The sequence below is a fragment of the Podarcis filfolensis genome, assembly GCF_964270895.1.
Source record: "Podarcis filfolensis genome assembly, chromosome: 13".
NCBI lineage: Eukaryota > Metazoa > Chordata > Lepidosauria > Squamata > Lacertidae > Podarcis > Podarcis filfolensis.
Window position 1 is genome coordinate 6,424,764 of NC_139615.1, and position 19,741 is coordinate 6,444,504.

At 50.4% G+C, this 19,741-nt stretch overlaps 2 protein-coding genes across 8 annotated transcripts in view; one reads left to right on the forward strand and one right to left on the reverse strand.

The window, feature by feature from the left end:
• AP1G2 (adaptor related protein complex 1 subunit gamma 2) overlaps positions 1-18,441 on the forward strand; it is a 30,635-nt gene extending 12,194 nt beyond the window's left edge. For 3 of the 5 annotated variants that reach the window (XM_083580892.1, XM_083580893.1, XM_083580891.1), the window contains exons 7-22: positions 3,681-3,776; positions 5,477-5,557; positions 5,898-5,996; positions 6,650-6,705; positions 8,268-8,381; positions 8,470-8,610; positions 9,261-9,315; positions 9,872-9,994; positions 10,584-10,673; positions 10,821-10,951; positions 11,990-12,097; positions 12,913-13,069; positions 13,895-14,012; positions 15,701-15,867; positions 16,761-16,859; positions 17,457-18,441. In XM_083580892.1, the coding sequence (XP_083437018.1) occupies positions 3,681-3,776; positions 5,477-5,557; positions 5,898-5,996; positions 6,650-6,705; positions 8,268-8,381; positions 8,470-8,610; positions 9,261-9,315; positions 9,872-9,994; positions 10,584-10,673; positions 10,821-10,951; positions 11,990-12,097; positions 12,913-13,069; positions 13,895-14,012; positions 15,701-15,867; positions 16,761-16,859; positions 17,457-17,561 (1,740 nt within the window). In that variant the 3' untranslated portion in view covers positions 17,562-18,441. The remainder of the gene's footprint in view (positions 1-3,680; positions 3,777-5,476; positions 5,558-5,897; positions 5,997-6,649; positions 6,706-8,267; positions 8,382-8,469; positions 8,611-9,260; positions 9,316-9,871; positions 9,995-10,583; positions 10,674-10,820; positions 10,952-11,989; positions 12,098-12,912; positions 13,070-13,894; positions 14,013-15,700; positions 15,868-16,760; positions 16,860-17,456) is intronic. The other 2 variants (XM_083580895.1, XM_083580894.1) reach the window with 1 other exon arrangement.
• THTPA (thiamine triphosphatase) overlaps positions 17,367-19,741 on the reverse strand; it is a 57,909-nt gene continuing 55,534 nt past the window's right edge. For all 3 annotated transcript variants that reach the window (XM_083581085.1, XM_083581086.1, XM_083581087.1), the window contains one exon: positions 17,367-18,869. In XM_083581085.1, coding sequence (XP_083437211.1) covers positions 18,733-18,869 — 137 coding nt within the window. In that variant the 3' untranslated portion in view covers positions 17,367-18,732. The remainder of the gene's footprint in view (positions 18,870-19,741) is intronic.

Here is a 19,741-nt window from a genome sequence, read left to right on the forward strand (position 1 = left end):
AAGGAAAGTCCAATGCTGTAAAGAAAAATATTGCATAGGAACCTGGAATGTAAGAACCATGAATCTGGGTAAGTTGGATGTGGTCAAAAATGAGATGGCAAGAATAAATATTGACATCCTGGGAATCAGTGAACTGAAATGGACGGGAATGGGCGAATTCAGTTCGGATGACTATCATATCTACTACTGTGGGCAAGAAACCCGTAAAAGAAATGGAGTGGCCCTCATAGTCAACAAAAGAGTGGCGAAAGCTGTACTGGGATGCAATCTCAAAAATGATAGAATGATCTCGATATGAATCCAAGGCAGACCTTTTAACATCACAGTAATCCAAGTTTATGCACCAACTACTGGTGCTGAAGAAACTGAAATTGACCAATTTTATGAAGACTTACAAGACCTTATAGAAGTGACACCAAAGAAGGATGTTCTTCTCATTATAGGGGATTGGAATGCTAAAGTAGGGAATAAAGAGATAAAAGGAACAACTGGCAAGTTTGGCCTTGGAGATCAAAACGAAGCAGGGCAAAGGCTAATAGAGTTCTGTCAAGAGAACAAGCTGGTCATCACAAACACGCTTTTCCAACAACACAAGAGACGACTCTACACATGGACATCACCAGATGGGCAACATCGAAATCAGATTGATTATATTCTCTGCAGCCAAAGATGGAGAAGCTCTATACAGTCAGCAAAAACAAGACCTGGAGCTGACTGTGGCTCAGATCATCAGCTTCTTATAGCAAAATTCAAGCTTAAACTGAAGAAAGTAGGAAAAACCACTGGGCCGGTAAGATACAATCTAAACCAAATCCCTTATGAATACACAGTGGAAGTGAGGAACAGGTTTAAGGATTTAGATTTGGTGGACAGAGTGCCTGAAGAACTATGGGTGGAGGCTCGCAACATTATACAGGAGGCAGCAACTAAAACCATCCCAATAAAAAAGAAATGCAAGAAAGCAAAGTGGCTGTCCAACGAGGCCTTACAAATAGCGGGGGAGAGAAGGCAAGCAAAATGCGAGGGAGATAGTGAAAGATACAGGAAATTGAATGCAGATTTCCAAAGAATAGCAAGGAGAGACAAGAAGGCCTTCTTAAACGAGCAATGCAAAGAAATAGAGGAAAACAACAGAATGGGAAGAACCAGAGATCTGTTCAAGAAAATCGGAAATATGAAAGGAACATTTTGTACAAAGATTACCATAATAAAGGACAAAAGTGGTAAGGACCTAACAGAAGCAGAAGACATCAAGAAGAGGTGGCAAGAATACACAGAGGAATTATACCAGAAAGATATGGATGTCTCGTACACCCCAGGTAGTGTGATTGCTGACCTTGAGCCAGACATCCTGGAGAGTGAAGTCAAATGGGCCTTAGAAAGCACTGCAAATAACAAGGCCAGTGGAAGTGATGATATTCCAGCTGAACTATTTAAAATTTTAAAAGATGATGCTGTTAAGGTGCTACACTCAATATGCCAGCAAGTTTGGAAAACTCAGCAGTGGCCAGAGGATTGGAGAAGATCAGTCTACATCCCAATCCCAAAGAAGGGCAGTGCCAAAGAATGCTCCAACTACCTCACAATTGCACTCATTTCACACGCTAGCAAGGTTATGCTTAAAATTCTACAAGGAAGGCTCAAGCAGTATGTGGACCGAGAACTCCCAGAAGTGCAAGCTGGATTTAGAGGAGGCAGAGGAACCAGAGACCAAATTGCAAACATGCGCTGGAGTATGGAGAAAGCTAGAGAGTCCCAGAAAGACATCTACTTCTGCTTCATTGACTATGCAAAAGCCTTTGACTGTGTCGACCACAGCAAACTATGGCAAGTTCTTAAAGAAATGGGAGTGCCTGATCACCTCATCTGTCTCCTGAGAAATCTCTATGTGGGACAAGAAGCTACAGTTAGAACTGGATATGGAACAACTGATTGGTTCAAAATTGGGAAAGGAGTACGACAAGGCTGTATAATGTCTCCCTGCTTATTTAACTTATATGCAGAATTCATCATGCGAAAGGCTGGGCTGGATGAATCTGAAGCCGGAATTAAGATTGCCGGAAGAAATATCAACAACCTCAGATATGCAGATGACACAACCTTGATGGCAGAAAGTGAGGAGGAATTAAAGAACCTTTTATTGAGGGTGAAAGAGGAGAGCACAAAATATGGTCTGAAGCTCAACATCAAAAAAACGAAGATCATGGCCACTGGTCCCATCACCTCCTGGCAAATAGAAGGGGAAGAAATGGAGGCAGTAAGAGATTTTACTTTCTTGGGCTCCATGATCACTGCAGATGGTGACAGCAGTCACGAAATTAAAAGACGCCTGCTTCTTGGGAGAAAAGCAATGACAAACCTAGACAGCATCTTAAAAAGTAGAGACATCACCTTGCCAACAAAGATCCGTATAGTTAAAGCTCTGGTTTTCCCAGTGGTGATGTATGGAAGTGAGAGCTGGACCATAAAGAAGGCTGATCGCCGAAGAATTGATGCTTTTGAATTATGGTGCTGGAGGAGACTCTTGAGAGTCCCATGGACTGCAAGAAGATCAAACGTATCCATTCTTAAGGAAATCAGCCCTGAGTGCTCACTGGAAGGACAGATCGTGAAGCTGAGGCTCCAATACTTTGGCCACCTCATGAGAAGAGAAGACTCCCTGGAAAAGACCCTGATGTTGGGAAAGATGGAGGGCCCAAGGAGAAGGGGACGACAGAGGATGAGATGGTTGGATGGTGTTCTTGAAGCTACCAGCATGAGTTTGATCAAACTGCGGGAGGCAGTGGAGGACAGAAGTGCCTGGCGTGCTCTGGTCCAGGGGGTCACAAAGAGTCGGACACGACTAAACGACTAAACAACAACAACAGAAAAGGATTAACAACGGAACCCAGGGAGGGGAATGAGGGAAGTCCAAAGATTTGTGGGAATCTTGTATTTTCGGAAGGTGTGACTATAAATTTTAATATGTAAAATCAAATAAATAATTGGGGGGGGGGAATAATTGGTTAAACCACAGAGCCTAGGATTTGCCGATCAGAAGGTTGGCGGTTCGAATCACCGTGATGGGGTGAGCTCCCGTTGCTCGGTCCCTGCTCCTGCCAACCTAGCAGTTCGAAAGCACATCAGAGTGCAAGTAGATAAATAGGTACCACTGTGGCGGGAAGGTAAACGGCGTTTCCGTGCACTGCTCTGGTTCGCCAGAAGCAGCTTAGTCATGCTGGCCACATGACCCGGAAGCTGTACGCCAGCTCCCTCGGCCAATAAAGTGAGATGAGCGCCGCAACCCCAGAGTCAGCCACGACTGGACCTAATGGTCAGGGCTCCCTTTACCTTTACCTAATGTTCCACACACACACCCCCCAAAAAATCAGGGAGTGTCCTCCTAAACAACCTTACATGGGAGCAAGGCTCATTGAAGTCCACAGGTCTTACATGTATAATAGGGCAGTGCTGTCAGGGGGGATGAAAAACCATAAGTTGCCTTGGTTTTGGAACTGCCCCGTTTTGATATCAAAAGTGCTTTCTGGATTAGAGGAGAAATTACCCGGCGCCAGAGAAAGGGGCACTGGGATTCCCGTGAGAGGGCATTGTGAGGAACAAGAGGCAGGGCTCTGGAGGACGGATGTTTTGTGAGGGATCTTCTGCTAATCCTGCTTTTCTGTTCTCTTGTTTCCCTCCAGTTTGTGCCTCAGTTAGTGGGACTGCTCCGTAACCTGGTGGTTGCCGGCTACTCTCCAGAACACAGCATCTCGGGAATCAGCAACCCTTTCCTGCAGGTAAAAGGATCTCGTCCCCTCCAACCTCCCCTCTTTCCCTGAGCTTCTGTCTCACCTTTCTTTCCGCAATTCAAGAGAACCTGGAGTGCATTTCAGAATTGCTTCCCACAGAGAGTTTCAAGGGCACAAACACTGAGCGATTAAAAAAAAAAAAAAGGTATAAAAACAATTTCAAATCCAATTTACAGGTACAGGCTAGGACCTTTTTTTGTCTTTTTAACTCCACTTAAAAGTTGGTTGAAAAAGGAAGGTCTTCGGCAAAAGGAGCAGGGAAACAGCTAGCAATCCCAGAAGCCTTTGCAACTGCAATCCCGTCAACCTTTGCACTGGCCTTGGAGGTCTGTTGGGGTTTGAGAAAGGAGGTTTGGAGGGAGAAATTGTGGTGGGTTTATGGCAGAGGTTTACAGGCTTTTTAGTTGCCGTGAGAGATTTTACTTTCTTGGGCTCCATGATCACTGCAGATGGTGACAGCAGTCACGAAATTAAAAGACGCCTGCTCCTTGGGAGAAAGGCGATGACAAACCTAGACAGCATCCTAAAAAGCAGAGACATCACCTTGCCAACAAAGGTCCATATAGTTAAAGTTATGGTTTTCCCAGTAGTGATGTATGGAAGTGAGAGCTGGACCATAAAGAAGGCTGATCGCTGAAGAATTGATGCTTTTGAATTATGGTGCTGGAGGAGACTCTTGAGAGTCCCATGGACTGCAAGAAGATCAAACCTCTCCATTCTGAAGGAAATCAGCCCTGAGTGCTCACTGGAAGGATAGATCGTGAAGCTGAGGCTCCAATACTTTGGCCACCTCATGAGAAGACTCCCTGGAAAAGACCCTGATGTTAGGAAAGATTGAGGGCCCAAGGAGAAGGGGACGACAGAGGATGAGATGGTTGGACAGTGTTCTCAAAGCTACCAACATGAGTCTGACCAAACTGCGGGAGGCAGTAGAAGACAGGAGGGCCTGTCGTGCTCTGGTCCAGGGGGTCACGAAGAGTCGGACACGACTAAACAACTAAACGACAGCAACAGTTGCTGTTTCACGTATACACGTGGTACGCAGGAATGTAACCCCACCCCACCCCCCCGTAAGTGGGGAGATGTCTGTATTAGCCCGGACACCCCCGATCCCGACTGATCTTGGAAGCTAAGCGGGGTGAGGCCTGGGAAATACTTGGACGGGAGACCACCTGGGAATACTAGGCGCTGCAGCCTTGAGCCAGTGTGGATTAGTGGTTCAGATGCTGGGAGACCAGTTCAAATCGTGACTCACCTTGCCAGGTGGCCTTGACCCATCACAGTGCCTCAGCCTAGCCTAGCCTACCTCACAGGGTGGTTGTGAGGATAAAATGGGGAGGGAGAGAAGGGGGCCTCGAGCTTGTGGGATACAAATGGGGTGAGACAATAAAATGTGGCTGGGCTTAGCATGCCTCCGTGACCAGAAGGGTGGAGAGTTTGGCTGCTCAGCAACTGAGCTGAGGAAGAGTGAAGCTTTCCTTCTCTTTGCCTCTTTTTAAAGTCACCTCCTTTAAATAAAAATAAAAATTATTTATTATTTCTACCCTGCAAATCTGGCTGGGTTTCCCCAGCCACTCTGGGCAGCTTCCAACAGAATATTAAAATATAATAGTCTATTAAACATTAAAAGCTTCCCTAAACAGGGCTCTATCCCATCCTCACCTCCCTGATAACGTCTCTCCACCCAGGTACAGATCCTGCGGCTGCTAAGGATTCTGGGAAAGGACAACGAAGACGCCAGCGACGCCATGAACGATTCCTTGGCTCAGGTGAGCCCAACGGTTGTTGCTGGCTCTGGAAAGAGTGCCCTGACCGAGGGAGGGAAGGGAGACATTTAGAGGACTCTGGAGAACAGAGTTTGCTTCACCATGAAGAAAACTGGGGGTCCATTTAGCCTCCACGTTTTGATTAAAACTTTGCTAGGCCTGGTCTAGATTGTATGACCTAGAACCCTTTGTTAGCAAGGGCTGTACCATTTGCGGGGGGGTGGTTGCCGTCAGTGAAGAGGAAGGAAGAGACCAAGGTGAAGGCCTGCGGGGGGAGAGCGGGGCGGAGGAACGTCCCACGCCAAAAGCCAGCAAGGCTGCCAACCCCTCCGCTTCTTCCCAGGTGGCCACCAACACGGAGACAACGCGGAACGTGGGCAACGCCATCTTGTACGAGACGGTGCTGACCATCATGGGCATCCGCTCGACCAGCGGCCTGCGGGTACGGCGGATTCGTACGGGCCAGGTGGACTGGGCTGATCCTGCACCTTGCTTGGCTCCTCTTGCGTTCAGATCTTTTGGGAGGATGTTGGGTACAAATGAAATATTCTGGGCGCCTCCCAGCGCGATAATGGCGCTTCCCATTTCTAGACCCCACATACGATCAAAACTGTCTTGCGTTCCCCTAGGGGGTGGGGAACTTCAGGCCCCTGATATCAAAGCGGCCCTCCAGACCTCTCTGTTTGGCCCCAGAAGTCCTCTCCCCAAGCCACACCATCCTCAAGTAATTCTGCCTGGGTGGAGAACCGCTATGATAACTCTCGCTTGCCTGGAAAGGGGATGGAGAGGTCTTTGGGGTCTGTGCGCCTGTTTCCATAAACCTTTGAGATTTGTGTGGCTCGGGTGCAACCTGTACAAGGATAAGACCTGTATCTGTTCTTCTAGCCACTTTCGCCCACTTACTGCCTCTGGTCTGCGGCCCCTGAACGGTTGCTTTTGAGGGAGTGCGGCCCCCAAGCCCCAAAATCTTCCACATCCAGCTATCCCAAGCTAGAATCTGTTTGTTCTGAAGCTTTTCCGTTCTTCCTCTGCCCCCTCAGCTCTTACAAATGGTACATTTGGGGAATTAAGGGCACTTCTCTTTTCCACACCCAGGTTCTCGCTATAAATATCCTCGGGCGATTTCTCCTTAACAAGGACCGGAATATCAGGTACAGAAACCCCCACGAAACAAACAAAGCACTGGAATGACCCAGATAGAGCTGGGGGGAAACGCCGGCCCAACAGTCACCTGAAATTTTCCTGCTGGAATTTCGAAAATATATCTTGGGGCTGAGTCTCCTTATAACACGTTTCACCCTGGCTCCTTTTAAAACGTGGCGCTTGGTTTTTAAGCAGAGATTGGAAGGGCATCTGCTGTGCAGGATCTAGTCACGATTCCTGCATCGCAGGGGGTTGGACTAGATGACCCTCTGAACCCTTTATGATTCTTCGGTTCCGTTGCCTGACATCTTCTTCTCCAGCTTGGGACCACTGAAATTTGAGAAGAGGGTAGGATGTTGGAAGATGGTGTCTGCAACCAGGGGCCTGGAGTGGATTTTTGAACCCTAGTCTGCTAGGTCCTCGTCCGATGCTCTGGCCCCGACCCACACGGGCCCACGGCGCATAGGGCTGCGTTGCCACAACCCTCGACTCGCCTTCCTCACTGCCATTGCAGATCCCTTGTTTCCCCTTCATGATCTGCCCCCTTCTCCTAATTCTTTGAGGCCCGTTCCGTAGACGCCAGTCTGGGAGAGGGAGCGTGCCCAGAGACCCTCGGGTTCCCTCATGAGCCGCCGCCAATGGCCTCACGGCTGAGGGAAACCGAGGGACTGAGGCGATTCCTCAAATATCTCCCCCACCCCACCCTCAAGACAAGCAGCCACCCCTTTTCCACAGCGCATGGGAGGCAGCTGCGCGGTAACTCGGCCTATTAAAATGCATCCTCAGGGGCGCGACGCTTCTTTTCTTCCCCGGTGAAACAGTGCGTGAAATTAATTTGCCACACGCTTAATTCAGATTTGCTCGGATCTCCCGGCCGCCCTGACAGAAGTTGTTTTAGGGCCTCGCCGGCCACCATTTTGGCTGCCCATGCCACAGTTGCCCGTTTCCCCCCTTGCCTCCCACCCGGCAGCGTCCCCTTTCCATCTTAAAGCGAATCAAGGAGAAACGCTTCCGACTTATTGGCTGCGGACGGTCTTCTTTGCGCCGCTTCCCTGGTTAGAGGGCCTGGGAGACCAGGGTTCGAATTCCCGCTCGGCTATGAAGTGTTCTAGGTGGCCTTCTACGCCCTTCTCTCAGCCTATCCCACCTCGCAGGGTTGTTGTGAGGATAAAACAGCAAGGGCAAAGGATCGCCCGAGCGCCTGGAAGGAAACACAGGATGTACTGTATTTTTTGCTCTATGACTCATTTTTCCCCTCCTAAAAAGTAAGGGGAAATGTGTGTGTGTCTTATGGAGCGAATGCAGGCTGCGCAGCTATCCCAGAAGCCAGAACAGCAAGAGGGATTGCTGCTTTCACTGCGCAGCGATCCCTCTTGCTGTTCTGGCTTCTGAGATTCAGAATATTTTTTTTTCTTGTTTTCCTCCTCCAAAAACTAGGTGCGTCTTATAGTCTGGGGCGTCTTACAGAGCGAAAAATACGGCAAATGTGATGAATTAAGCTCTCTCCTCCTCTGCCTCTCAAGATGTGATTTATTTATTTTTCTCTTGTCGGGGGGAATCTTCCCTTTAGATACGTGGCCCTAACATCTCTACAGAAATTGCTGCAAGAAGAGAACAGTGCGGTTCAGAGGCACCGGGCCACAGTCCTTGAATGCCTGGCCGACCCGGATCCCACTGTGAAGAGGTGAGACAAGGGGGAAAGACAGGGCCGAGGCTCCGGGAGACGATGTCTCTGAGTCGGGAGAATTGCTCGCTTCTACCTCCTTCCTCAGGCGAGCCCTGCAGCTGAGCCTGGCCCTGGTGAGCGGCAGCAACGTGAGGACGACCACGAAAGAGCTGCTGGTTTTCCTGGAAACCTGCGCCCCGGAGCTGAAGTCGGACTGCGCTTCCGGAATATTCCTGGCCGCTGAGAAGTGAGTCGGATCCGGCCGTTGCCCGTAGGGGGCGTTGTAGAGAAATCCAGGGCAGGTTTGGAGGGGGCGCATGTTGAATTTTGCAGCTTTTGAATTCGCGCCTCGAAGGGCGCTCATGGCAGAACAAGAGACTCTTAATCTTCGGGTCATCGGGCAAAAGATTCCTGCCGCTCTACAATTCTGTGACCTAAGACTTGGGAATTCAAAAGATGTCTTGCTTAAATTAATATGATTTAGTTCTCCTTGGTAAGTGAAACGCGTGTAAAATTGCACAGAAATAATTAAAAACGAGATCTTGCACTTACATTATACAGCACATTAAAAAAATATTATTGTTCATTTTTATTATTATTTAGCATTACCTGACGTTTTCAGAGGTCTTTGGTTTTCTGAGAAAGCAGTTTATGTGCTTTCTAATCAAACGTAGATTCGCCAAGCTGAATGTTGTCCAATCACAAAAATAATAGCAGATTTGAATTCCTCACACCCAAAAACATATTTTTAAGACCCTCCCTCCCTGAAGAAATTAGCAAAAATTAAGTTACACCCCTTAAAATGACATGCCCTGACAGCGTGAGGGGCACTTTCAGGCGGAGCGATAGGTCTAAGACATTCCTGCTCTTCTCGTTTTCTTCCCTCACCCACTTCAGGTTTGCGCCCAGCAAGCGTTGGCACATTGACACCATTCTCCAGGTTCTGACCATGGTAAGATGGAGGGTGGGGTGGGGGCTAGGGTCCTTGGGGAGCAGCGGAAAGCTGTGTGGCTCAAGGAAGGGCCTTCCTCTCTCAAGGGGTTGTGTTTGAAGAAGCTTCTCCAAGACCATCTGGACTAGAAACTTGTTTTTTCATTTGGAAGAGGCGAGAAACAGAAAGCTGACATTCTCAGGCAACCAAAACACCCCCTACTGTGCCTCTGTGAACATTTTTCAGGCTTTAATATTTATTTTCCTTCCCCTGTTTCCAGCACCCCATTGAAACTGCCATTCTAGGTGTGTTGAAAAAGTGAGTTTCAAGGCCCTCCCCACTTAAGCAGAACGCTTCACGTAGAGCCCACCAATAGCAGCCTAGATTCCTTAGAGTGCCTTCAAAGCCGAGTCCTTGGTAGTTTGGGCTTGTGTGGAGGAGGGGGAATCTGTTGTACCCTTTTTAAGGGAAGGGAGGGCCAAGCAGAGATGTATCTCTGAGAAGGAGCAAAGCTCACTGTTGTCAAACCCCACGTCACAACACTCACATCCCCGGTTCCTCTCCTTACTCTCTGCAGGCTGGCTCCTACGTACGTGACGACGCGGTGCCCAACCTCATCCACCTCATCGGAGGTGCAAAGGAGCTTCACGGCTATGCAGTTCAACAGCTTTACAAGGCCCTGACCCAAGATATTTCTCAGGTGTGGGATTGGGGAGGGGGGTGATGGGGGGCAGGGCATAGAGAACCAGAAGGAGAAGAGTGAGGCTATGTATCCTGTGCCCACTTACTTGCAAGTGAGTTCCACTCAACGTTTTTTATTAACTGAACAGAATTTCTATAACGCTTAGCATCAAAACCTTTAAGCTGTTCTTCTTCCTACACAAATAGAAATGTAAGGCTGTCGTCACGCTGCACTTATCAGCATTGGGCCAGTCGTTGTCTCATAGCTAACCTACTTCACAGGATTGTTGTGGGGGAGGAGAACCACGTGCACTACCTTGAGCTCCTTGGGAGAAAATATAAATGTAATAAATAATAATAAAATAATGTGGAAGGTTGTTTTTTTAAGAGGATGTGAAAGGTTGGCGAGCGGAGTTAGCAGAGGCAGCAGATCCCAGTAGAATTCAAATTACCCATAAAATTATATATTAAAAACAAGTCCCCCTAAAAGAAATCCACCCTTCAGAATTGCATATTAAAATGCACGTCAAATGTACAGGTTTGTAGGCTTGCTTAACCTATGTTAAGCGTTTTCAGCTGGAGCCCTCCCTCTCTCTCTTCCTTCCCAGCAACCCTTGGTCCAAGTGGCTACCTGGTGCATCGGTGAATACGGCAACCTCTTATTGGACGGCAGCTGTGAAGAGGTGGAGCCCTCTCAGGTGAGGAGTCAGAAACTGAGGGTGGGCATTTTGTGGGGAACATCAAACGGGGGAAGTTTGCTCACACACCCTGGGGAGAAAAACACCCCACTTCATTATGGCTTTACCTCCTCCTCCTTTCTCCACCTTTTCCCCCCGCTGCGGCAGGTGGACCCAGAGGAAATGGTCTCCATGTTGGAGCGAGTGCTGCAGTCGCACCTCTCGCTGCCGGGCACCAGGGCCTACGCCCTCACCGCCCTCATGAAGCTCGGGACCCGTCTCCAGGGCAGCGACATCAAGTGAGCTCACAGCCAGCATCCCCACCCTCAGGCCGCGAATGCACCATAACCTGCAACCCTGGGAGTTGTAGTTTGAGCTGCAGCTCCCAGCACGCTTAGCAAACAAAGGTTCCCAGGATTCTCTGGGGGTTTGGAGTTGTGTACTTGGTTTAGGCTTGCAGCCTCAATGTCCCCTCTTCCTAAGCCAGGCCTCAGGGGCAGGGGTGGACGTAAAAACAAAAATAACAATAATAACAATAATAACATTTATAACAACAATAATAATATATTTATACCCCGCCCATCTGGCTGGGTTTCCCCAGTCACTCTGGGCAGCTTCCAACAAAATATTAAAATACAATACAGTGGTACCTCAGGTTAAGTACTTAATTCGTTCTGGAGGTCCGTTCTTAACCTGAAACTGTTCTTAACCTGAAGCGCCACTTTAGCTAATGGGGCCTCCCGCTGCGCCGCCGCTGCTGGAGCACGATTTCTGTTCTTATCCTGAAGCAAAGTTCTTAACCCGAGGTACTATTTCTGGGTTAGCAGAATCTGTAACCTGAAGCGTATGTAACCTGAAGCGTATGTAACCCAAGGTATCACTGTAGTTTAGTAAACATTAAAACATTGGTGATCTTTCGGAACCGACAGAATTCAAATGCCGAGGAGATTCTGACTTAAAACATAAGGATGAGCCTTCTGGTGGCAAGAGGTGTTTGACAGGGAAGGGACTCTCCCAGAAGGCAGTGGGCTCTCCTTCTTTGAAGGTTTTGGAAACAGAGGTTAGATGGGCCATCTGTCAGGGATTCCGCGATTCCTGCGTTGCAGGCGGGTTGGGCTAGATGACCCCTGGGTTCCCTTCCAACTCTACAATCCTACGACTCTACGACTGGCAGGGTGTAGCAGTGGCAAGCGCTGGACCATCCTGTGAGGCCTTTTGAATTGATTTGCCTCTGTAATATTTCCCGCCTCATCCTGCGTCCTGCTTCTCTGCCCGAAGCAGAGGCAGCTCGTAACCTCTTCCCCTCAATTCTTTTTTCCCACCCCGTCCGCCCTGAGAAGTCGGATCCGGAGCCTGGTTTCCATTTACTGCAGCTGCCACGACGTGGAGCTCCAGCAGCGGGCGGTCGAGTACAACGCCCTCTTCCGGAAGTACGACCACCTCAGGTACTCCTGGCACAGACGGGCGCCTGAAACCGCTCTTGTTCTCGGGTGCTCTGTATATTCTGACCTCCTGTGTGGGCCCTTCCATTCACACAACACCCATTTTTTAGCTAGCTTCCCCATTTCACCCCATACCAGTTCGAGTGCTGAAAACTCTGTTCCAAACGGCCTTCCACCTTGTCGGTCTTTGCAAACGTTATTTGTGGGTGCTCACACAGGAAGCCTTCGGCGGCTAAATTTCCATGGAGGAACAAGAGGACCCAAATCTGGTTTGCAAACCTTTATTCCTGACACGCAGATTATAGGATGGGTGAGGAGGGTTGACGGCGGAAACAGCCGTGCCATGTCAACAGCAGATAAAATCTCTCTCCTACCCTGCTTCCCCACTCTCTTGCCAAGTAAAGGTAAAGGGACCCCTGGCCAATAGGTCCAGTCGTGGCCAACTCTGGGGTTGCGGCGCTCATCTCGCTTTATTGGCCAAGGGAGCCGGCGTACAGCTTCCAGGTCATGTGGCCAGCATGACTAAGCCACTTCTGGCGAACCAGAGCAGCGCACGGAAACGCCGTTTACCTTCCCGCCGGAGCGGTCCCTATTTATCTACTTGCACTTTGATGTGCTTTCGAACTGCTAGGTGGGCAGGAGCAGGGACCGAGCAACGGGAGCTCACCCCGTCACGGGGATTAGAACCACCGACCTTCTGATCGGCAAGTCCTAGGCTCTGTGGTTTAACCCACAGCGCCACCCGCGTCCCATCTCTTGCCAAATAAATCCCCACAAAAGGCCCATCTCTCTCCATTTTTTCCCTTTCTTCCTGCCAGAGCATCCGTCCTGGAGAAGATGCCCTTAGTCGACAAAACTGGCTACACCGAGGAAGGAAGTGAGAAAGAGCAGAATGGAAGAGAGGCCGCTGCTGCCCCTCGAATCCTGGAGGTGGCGCCAGCACCCAGCGACGTCCAGGAACAGGATTCTGGCCAGGTGGGGAATTACTTTGCCAAACGGTTGGCACCAGGGGGCACTTGGGAGCAGGGCAAACCCTAAACTTAAGGGCAAGGTGACATTTTGGAGCAGCGAGCAAGCAGCACGTAATCCAGGATTACCAATTCCAAATAAGGATTTGGTTTTAAGAGCTAGCCAATCTTGGCTTCCCCTAGACTGGCAGCACCACAGCAGAACCCAAGCATAATGCTGGATTTCGAAGAGCCCAGCTGTTAATTTGGCCCACCTCCTTTTATAAACCGGAATCCTGTATCATCTCGGCTCTTTCCTTACACGAATCAGTTCAGCGGACAGAGAGCTTGTTGCTTCGCCACAGAAGGGCTGAACTGGAACCAAACCGGGTTGGTGGGGGTGAAACCTGAACGCAAGCCTTGATTTTTAAAGGAGGCATTTCCAAAGTGCAGCTTGTGAACCACCTGCGGCCCGTGAGCCTCATCCATGCAGTCCGTGGCAGAAATATTTAACTAATCAGTTTTAAATAATGGTTTTATTGTTTATATGGCCTCCCAGCTGACTGGCTTGCTTCCACATCTAGCACAGAACATAAAAATGGCTAAACCACTGGCTGAAAAACCACTAAGTGACCCACAAAGACTTTCAGCAATTTTAAAGTGGTCTGAACACCCACAGCCCTATTTTAATGTGCACCCCCCCCCCCGGCAGTGGCTGTGCTGTTTCTGTTGCCTCTCCTTTCCCAGATTATCACTGCATGCCTTTGCCAGAGCTCTCTGCACTGGTGCCCCGCGATGGGAATCCCCCCACCCTCGCCATTTCCTCTTCAACACTCCCTTGCTTCCCCTGTAGGTCTCTGATCTTTTGGATCTCCTTGGAGGCCCCGCAGATCCCCCTCCAGCCCAGCCCAGCACCGTTGCCCCAGCAGTGGAATCCTTCCTCGATTTCCTTGGTGATCTGAAAGCCCCGGGTATGTTGACCTAAGAGCTCTTTGCTGGTGGGGTTGCTTTTTGCAACTCGATTCTTGACAAGACCCTTTTAGGCAAGTCTGCAAAGGACAAGCCCACCCCCCAATATCCTTTCATTCAATCACTGCCCTCTGGGGGCTTTCCAGACAGATGAAATAGAGAGAGCTTATTTCTCCACCTCACATGGGCATTTCTGAGCAAAAGCACTGCCCCCCCTTTAACAACAGCTGTAGCGATCTTGTTGTTAACAATGAGCACTAAAATATACCTGTATACCTGAAGGAGCATCTCCACCCCCATTGTTCGCCCAGACACTGAGGTCCAGCTCCGAGGGCCTTCTGGCGGTTCCCTCCCTGCGAGAAGTGAGGTTACAGGGAACTAGGCAGAGGGCCTTCTCGGTGGTGGCACCCGCCCTGTGGAACGCCCTCCCATCAGATGTCAAGGAAATAAACAACTATCTGACTTTTAGAAGACACCTGAAGGCAGCCCTGTTTCGGGAAGCTTTTAATGTTTGATATTTCATCGTGTTTTAATATTCTGTTGGGAGCCACCCAGAGTGGCTGAGGTAACCCAGTCAGGTGGGCAGGGAATAAGAAATAATAATAATTAATATTATTAGGGCTTTCTTCAGCTGGAACTCAGTTCCGGCATTTCCAGGTGGGCATCATTGCCATTCTAAGAGAACGAGGGAGGTGTTTGTGGTGAGTTCGGCTCCTTTTTTCCTAGAAAAATAGCACTTATTATTATTATTAGTAGTAGTAGTATTACTATTATTGAAAGCTGCTCTGTTTTGAGTAATGCAACAAAGGGAAAGCTACAGGGTCCAATGAAACCTGAATGGCGCTCATAGCATTTCCAGAGAAAAATACAGAAGAGACCAGGCTGCTCCCTGCTTAGCCGTGTGGGCCACATATTACAGTGGTGCCCCGCAAGACGAACGCCTCGCAAGACGAAAAACCCGCTAGACGAAAGGGTTTTCCGTTTTTCGATGCGCTTCGCAAAACGAATTTCCCTATGGGCTTCCTTCGCAAGACGAAAGCCCATAGGGAAATCTCCAGGACAGCGGGGAAGCGCAGCGCGTCTTCCCCACTGTCCTCGGACCTCCTCCAAAGGCTGGCGGTGGGGCGGAGAGACCTCCTCCCGCCGCCAGCCTTTGGAAGGCTGTCCTGAAGACTTGCGGTGGGGAGGAAAAACCCTCCTCCCACCGCAAGCCCCGGGAACAGAGGAGAAGCGCTGCGCGCCTTCCCCTCTGTTCCCGTACCTGTCCTGAAGGCTTGCGGTGGGGAGAAAAGCCCTTCTCCGCACCGCCAGCCTGGCAAGCGGTCTCCATAGGAACGCATTAATTGATTTTCAATGCATTCCTATGGGAAACCGTGCTTCGCAAGACGAAAAACTCGCAAGAAGAAAAAACTTGCGGAACGAATTAATTTCGTCTTGCGAGGCACCACTGTATTGTGAATGGTCAAAAGAGGCCTCTTCCTCAAGGAGACCCAGAAGCCACAGCCTCTGAGCTGGAAGGTCGCAGTGCCAGTCCTGTATACGCTGCCTGGGGTTACTCAGGCGAGGGCAAGGCCCTTTGCACTTGCTCAGGTGTGCCCTGCCTTGGCATGGCTCTGGGGACTTTCTGTACCTCAGGGGGTAGTTGGCCAGGGGGAGCTAGACTTAGCTGGCCGCCCTTCCCTCCCTGCAGCCTCCGCCATCACCCGCATGGTTGCGTACGAACAAGACGGCCTGCTGGTCGAATTTTCCATGGACCGGCCGCCGCTGGAGCCCACGCTGCTGCTCATCACGGCCACCGTCTCCAACAGGACCCCCCACGACGTGGCCGGGTTTTGTCTGCAAGTGGCCGTCCCCAAGGTGAGGCCTCGGGTGGCTTTAGAAGAGGGTTGGGCAAGGACGCAGAGGAGGCTATGAGACATAGCAGCCATGCTCCCTCTCCACGGCCAGAGGCAGCGATGCTTCTGAATATGAGGTGCCGGGAATCACAACTGAGGAGGGCCGCTGCGGCCGTGGGGTCTTGCTTGTGGGCTTCCTCAGTGGGGCGTCCGCTGGGCCCCCGGGAGACGAGGATGCTGGGCTAGATGGGGACCCCCTTTGGCCTCACCCAGCAGCCAAGAAAAATCTTCTGGTGTTATTAAGGAGGAGGGGCAGCCTCCTTTATGCTCCTCCCAGTGCCAGAGGCCAATGGGGTCGCCCAGCGAAGGGTTTCTGGGCAGGCAAAAGGAAGCACCGTATTTTTCGCTCTATAAGACGCACCAGACCATAAGACGCACCTAGTTTTTGGAGGAGGAAAACAAGAAAAAAATATTCTGAATCTCAGAAGCCAGAACAACAAGAGGGATCACTGTGCAACGAAAGCAGCGATCCCTCTTACTGTTCTGGCTTCTGGGATAGCTGTGCAGCCTGCATTTGCTCCATAAGATGCACACACATTTCCCCTTACTTTTTAGGAGGGAAAAAGTGAGTCTTATAGAGCAAAAAATACGGTAATTCTTTACACAAACTATGGAACTCACTGCCACAGGAGGCAGTAATGGCCAACTTGGAGGAGGGTTTAAAAGAGGATTAGACAAAGGGATAAGGCTGTCAGCCATAATGTTTTAAATTGCAAATGAAATCCTTTTGCAGGGCAGGGAGGGGAGAAAGGAGGAAGGGAAACGGCCCTGGGTTTTGCAGGGGTCAAAACCTTTTTTTTCTTTTTTTTTAATGATACGCATTGTTTGGACTTTCGCCTGCTCCTCTTCTGACAGTCCTTTCAAGTGGAGCTGTTGGCCCCGAGTGGCTCCACAGTCCCAGGCGAGGGTGGGCCCCCCATCACCCAGCTCATCCGAGTATTGAACCCCAAAAAGGTAAGAAGAGTGAGAGGAGGGATATACGTGTGGCCAGGGAGTGGGAATTAACCTGTGATCTGAGCAGCGATGTCATCTCCTGCCTGGCCATCACTTAAAGGTGGTGACATCACTTCCTCTACTCCTGTAAAGCGACGTGCAGAGACTATTGATTAAGCTTCCTGCAGGCCACTTCTGTTGGCAGCATCCGAAGGATGTTTCCCGCTGAAAACAGGAAGTGGCACCGTCACGCTCCCACATCACAAAGACAGCGGTGATGTCACTTCCTCCTCTGCCCTCGCCGGTTGACTTCACCTTGGTTCGCGTAACAGGCACCAGGGTGATGTCACTTCCTGTTCCTTCAAGGAGGGTACTCTCCAGCAGTCTCAGCCGCCCGAATTCACTCTCTTTCCCCATTTAACACAACACACGTCGCCCTTGCTCTTCCAGCCAACACTAAGGACTAGTGGCTTAGCTCTCGTAAGAAAAGGAATGAACGCTGGGGTTTCCACAGCATCGAATCCAGAGTTTTCTGTTTTGCAGAATGCAGCTTTTAATGTTTGCAAGCAGAGATTATACACCCAGCATCAAGTAAGACTTACCCCTTTCTGATTCCAGCTCCCGCTCCGCATGAGGTTACGACTTGCCTACACTCTGCCCTCTGGAGCGCTGGTGCAACAGATCAAGGAAATCAACTCATTCCCCGAGGCTGCCTGGAAATGAAAACTGAGCAGCCCACTGTACCCCTCCCTCCTCGACAGGTCCCCCTGAAATGCACTCCACTCCGAGGGAAGGGGTGGGGTGGGGTAGGGAAAAACCCTTGCAATGACACCATCTCACCACCAGGTGGCGTCTTTGCTCCAGGTGGGTGCCCCAAATAACAACACCCATGGGTGCTGCCCATTTACACAGGCGGAAGGGCAGAGGGCGCCTCTCTCGCCAGATCCAAAGAGGGATTTCCGAAGGCGGGAGGGAGAAGGGGAATCCCCGTCTCAGCCAGCCCCCTTTCTCCCTCCTCACTCCCAGCTGCTGGCAGATCAATTCAATTGATCAGCCAGATGGGGGAAACTCCACAACAACTGAGCGAGACTAAATGGAAATCGATGGAGATAAAGAGTGGGTTGGGGGGTGGAGGGGCAAAGCCCTCTTTAACAGAAACAAACACAAACACCAGCTATCCCTCTTCATTGCTGGATTTGGTTTTTTCACCTCTGGCCGTACTGCTGGTAGGTCCAAAAAACCTCCCCTCCAGACGCTGGCTGGCCCCCGCAATAGCGAAGCTGCGGTTGGTGCACACGGAGAGTAGTGCAAGAACCCCTCCAGGGAAGCCCTGTCTTAGCATTTTGTCGGGCGCTGTTACACTATTCAAGGGCGGTGAGTTCCACAGATCCACAATATGTGGCACCCTCCAGATGGGGCTGCTGGAATTGGCAGCCCCAAGCCCCTGGGTTGTGGGTGTGTTCCAGCTTGGGCGAGGCCACACCGCGTACCCCTCCTACTTCCTTTCTCTCTCCCCTCACCCCCATCTCTCAAACCTGCCCCCTGCCGCTCTCCATCGAACAGCCTTTGAGCTTTCAGCATGAATAAATGTCTTCTCAACGCATTCTCCGTTCTTGTGTAACAGGGCAAACGGCTGGCTGTTTCGCAGCAGGGAGCCCCTCTGCCCAGGCCCAGCTGCTATTGGCTGACCTGCTGTGATGTCATGCAAGGCTCCTGACTGCCGCGGGGTGTTGAAAGCCATTCCAGATGTTGGGTGGAGTTGGACGGTTTGGCAGAGGGGGAAGAAAGGAGGGATGGGTGGGAGGAACGTGGCCCAAATTGTCCTCTCGGCTCAGGTAGCGGACTTTCTTTCTTGCCCGAAGCGTAGCCCCCAGCCCCGTTTCTCCAGCCCCAGTCAGTTCCCCTCCTCATCCGTTGCAGCTCTCACTTTCCTCAGCGACCTAGCTCTCACGAGGGCCTCGTAGTGCGATGGTCTGAATTTAAGCAGGTAGACAGACATCTTGCCAGGAATCGGGGATTTCATATCCAGGCCTGCCGGGGAGACCAGAAACAGAGGAGAACGTTAATTCGGCAGCAGGGCGAGACCCGGAACGGAATTACGAACCCATCCAAGCATCCTTGGGATGTAGAGGACTAAGCATCAAGCAGTTATTGTTTGTACTGTATTTTTCGCTCTATAAGACGCACCAGACCACAAGACGCACCTAGTTTTTGGAGGAGGAAAACAAGGAGGAAAAAAAGCAGTGAATGCAGCAATCCCTCTTGCTGTTCTGGCTTCTGGGATAGCTGTGCAGCCTGCATCCGCTCCATAAGATGCAGACACACTTCCCCTTACTTTTTAGGAGGGAAAAAGTGAGTCTTATAGAGCAAAAATATGGTATTTCGTACTTTAAAAAAATATTTTTGGAGGGGTGCTTAAGAAGAGGGAGAAAAGCCACATTAATCAGCCCCCCCCAAAAGTGAGGCGCCCCATCTCCAGTGTCTTACAGCCACGCAAGAAGCATGAAAACAGAGTTTTTTCGCCCCTGAGGATAGGCTCCTAGGGTCACTTTGCAGAAAGCGCACAAGGAGCTGTTCTGTATCCTGTGTGCAAGTTTATCACAGACTCAGAAGAGACCCTAAGGATCATCTAGTCCAGCCCGAATTTGCAGCTGTCCCATACGGGGATCGAACCTGAAACCTTGGCGTTCTCAGCACCGCACTCCAACCGACCGAGCTATCCAGGCTGATTCTGTTACGTACAATGGAACCTCACGGAAAACACCACTCGAGCCACCCTGGAAGAAAGTTCTGGAGCACTCCAAATGGTCCGCCTGTGCCCAGAAAACAGGAGATCTAGCTTAGAAGGCAACATGCGGAGATCTGCACCCATTGTTGCGATGCACCCCCCGATTATAATTACA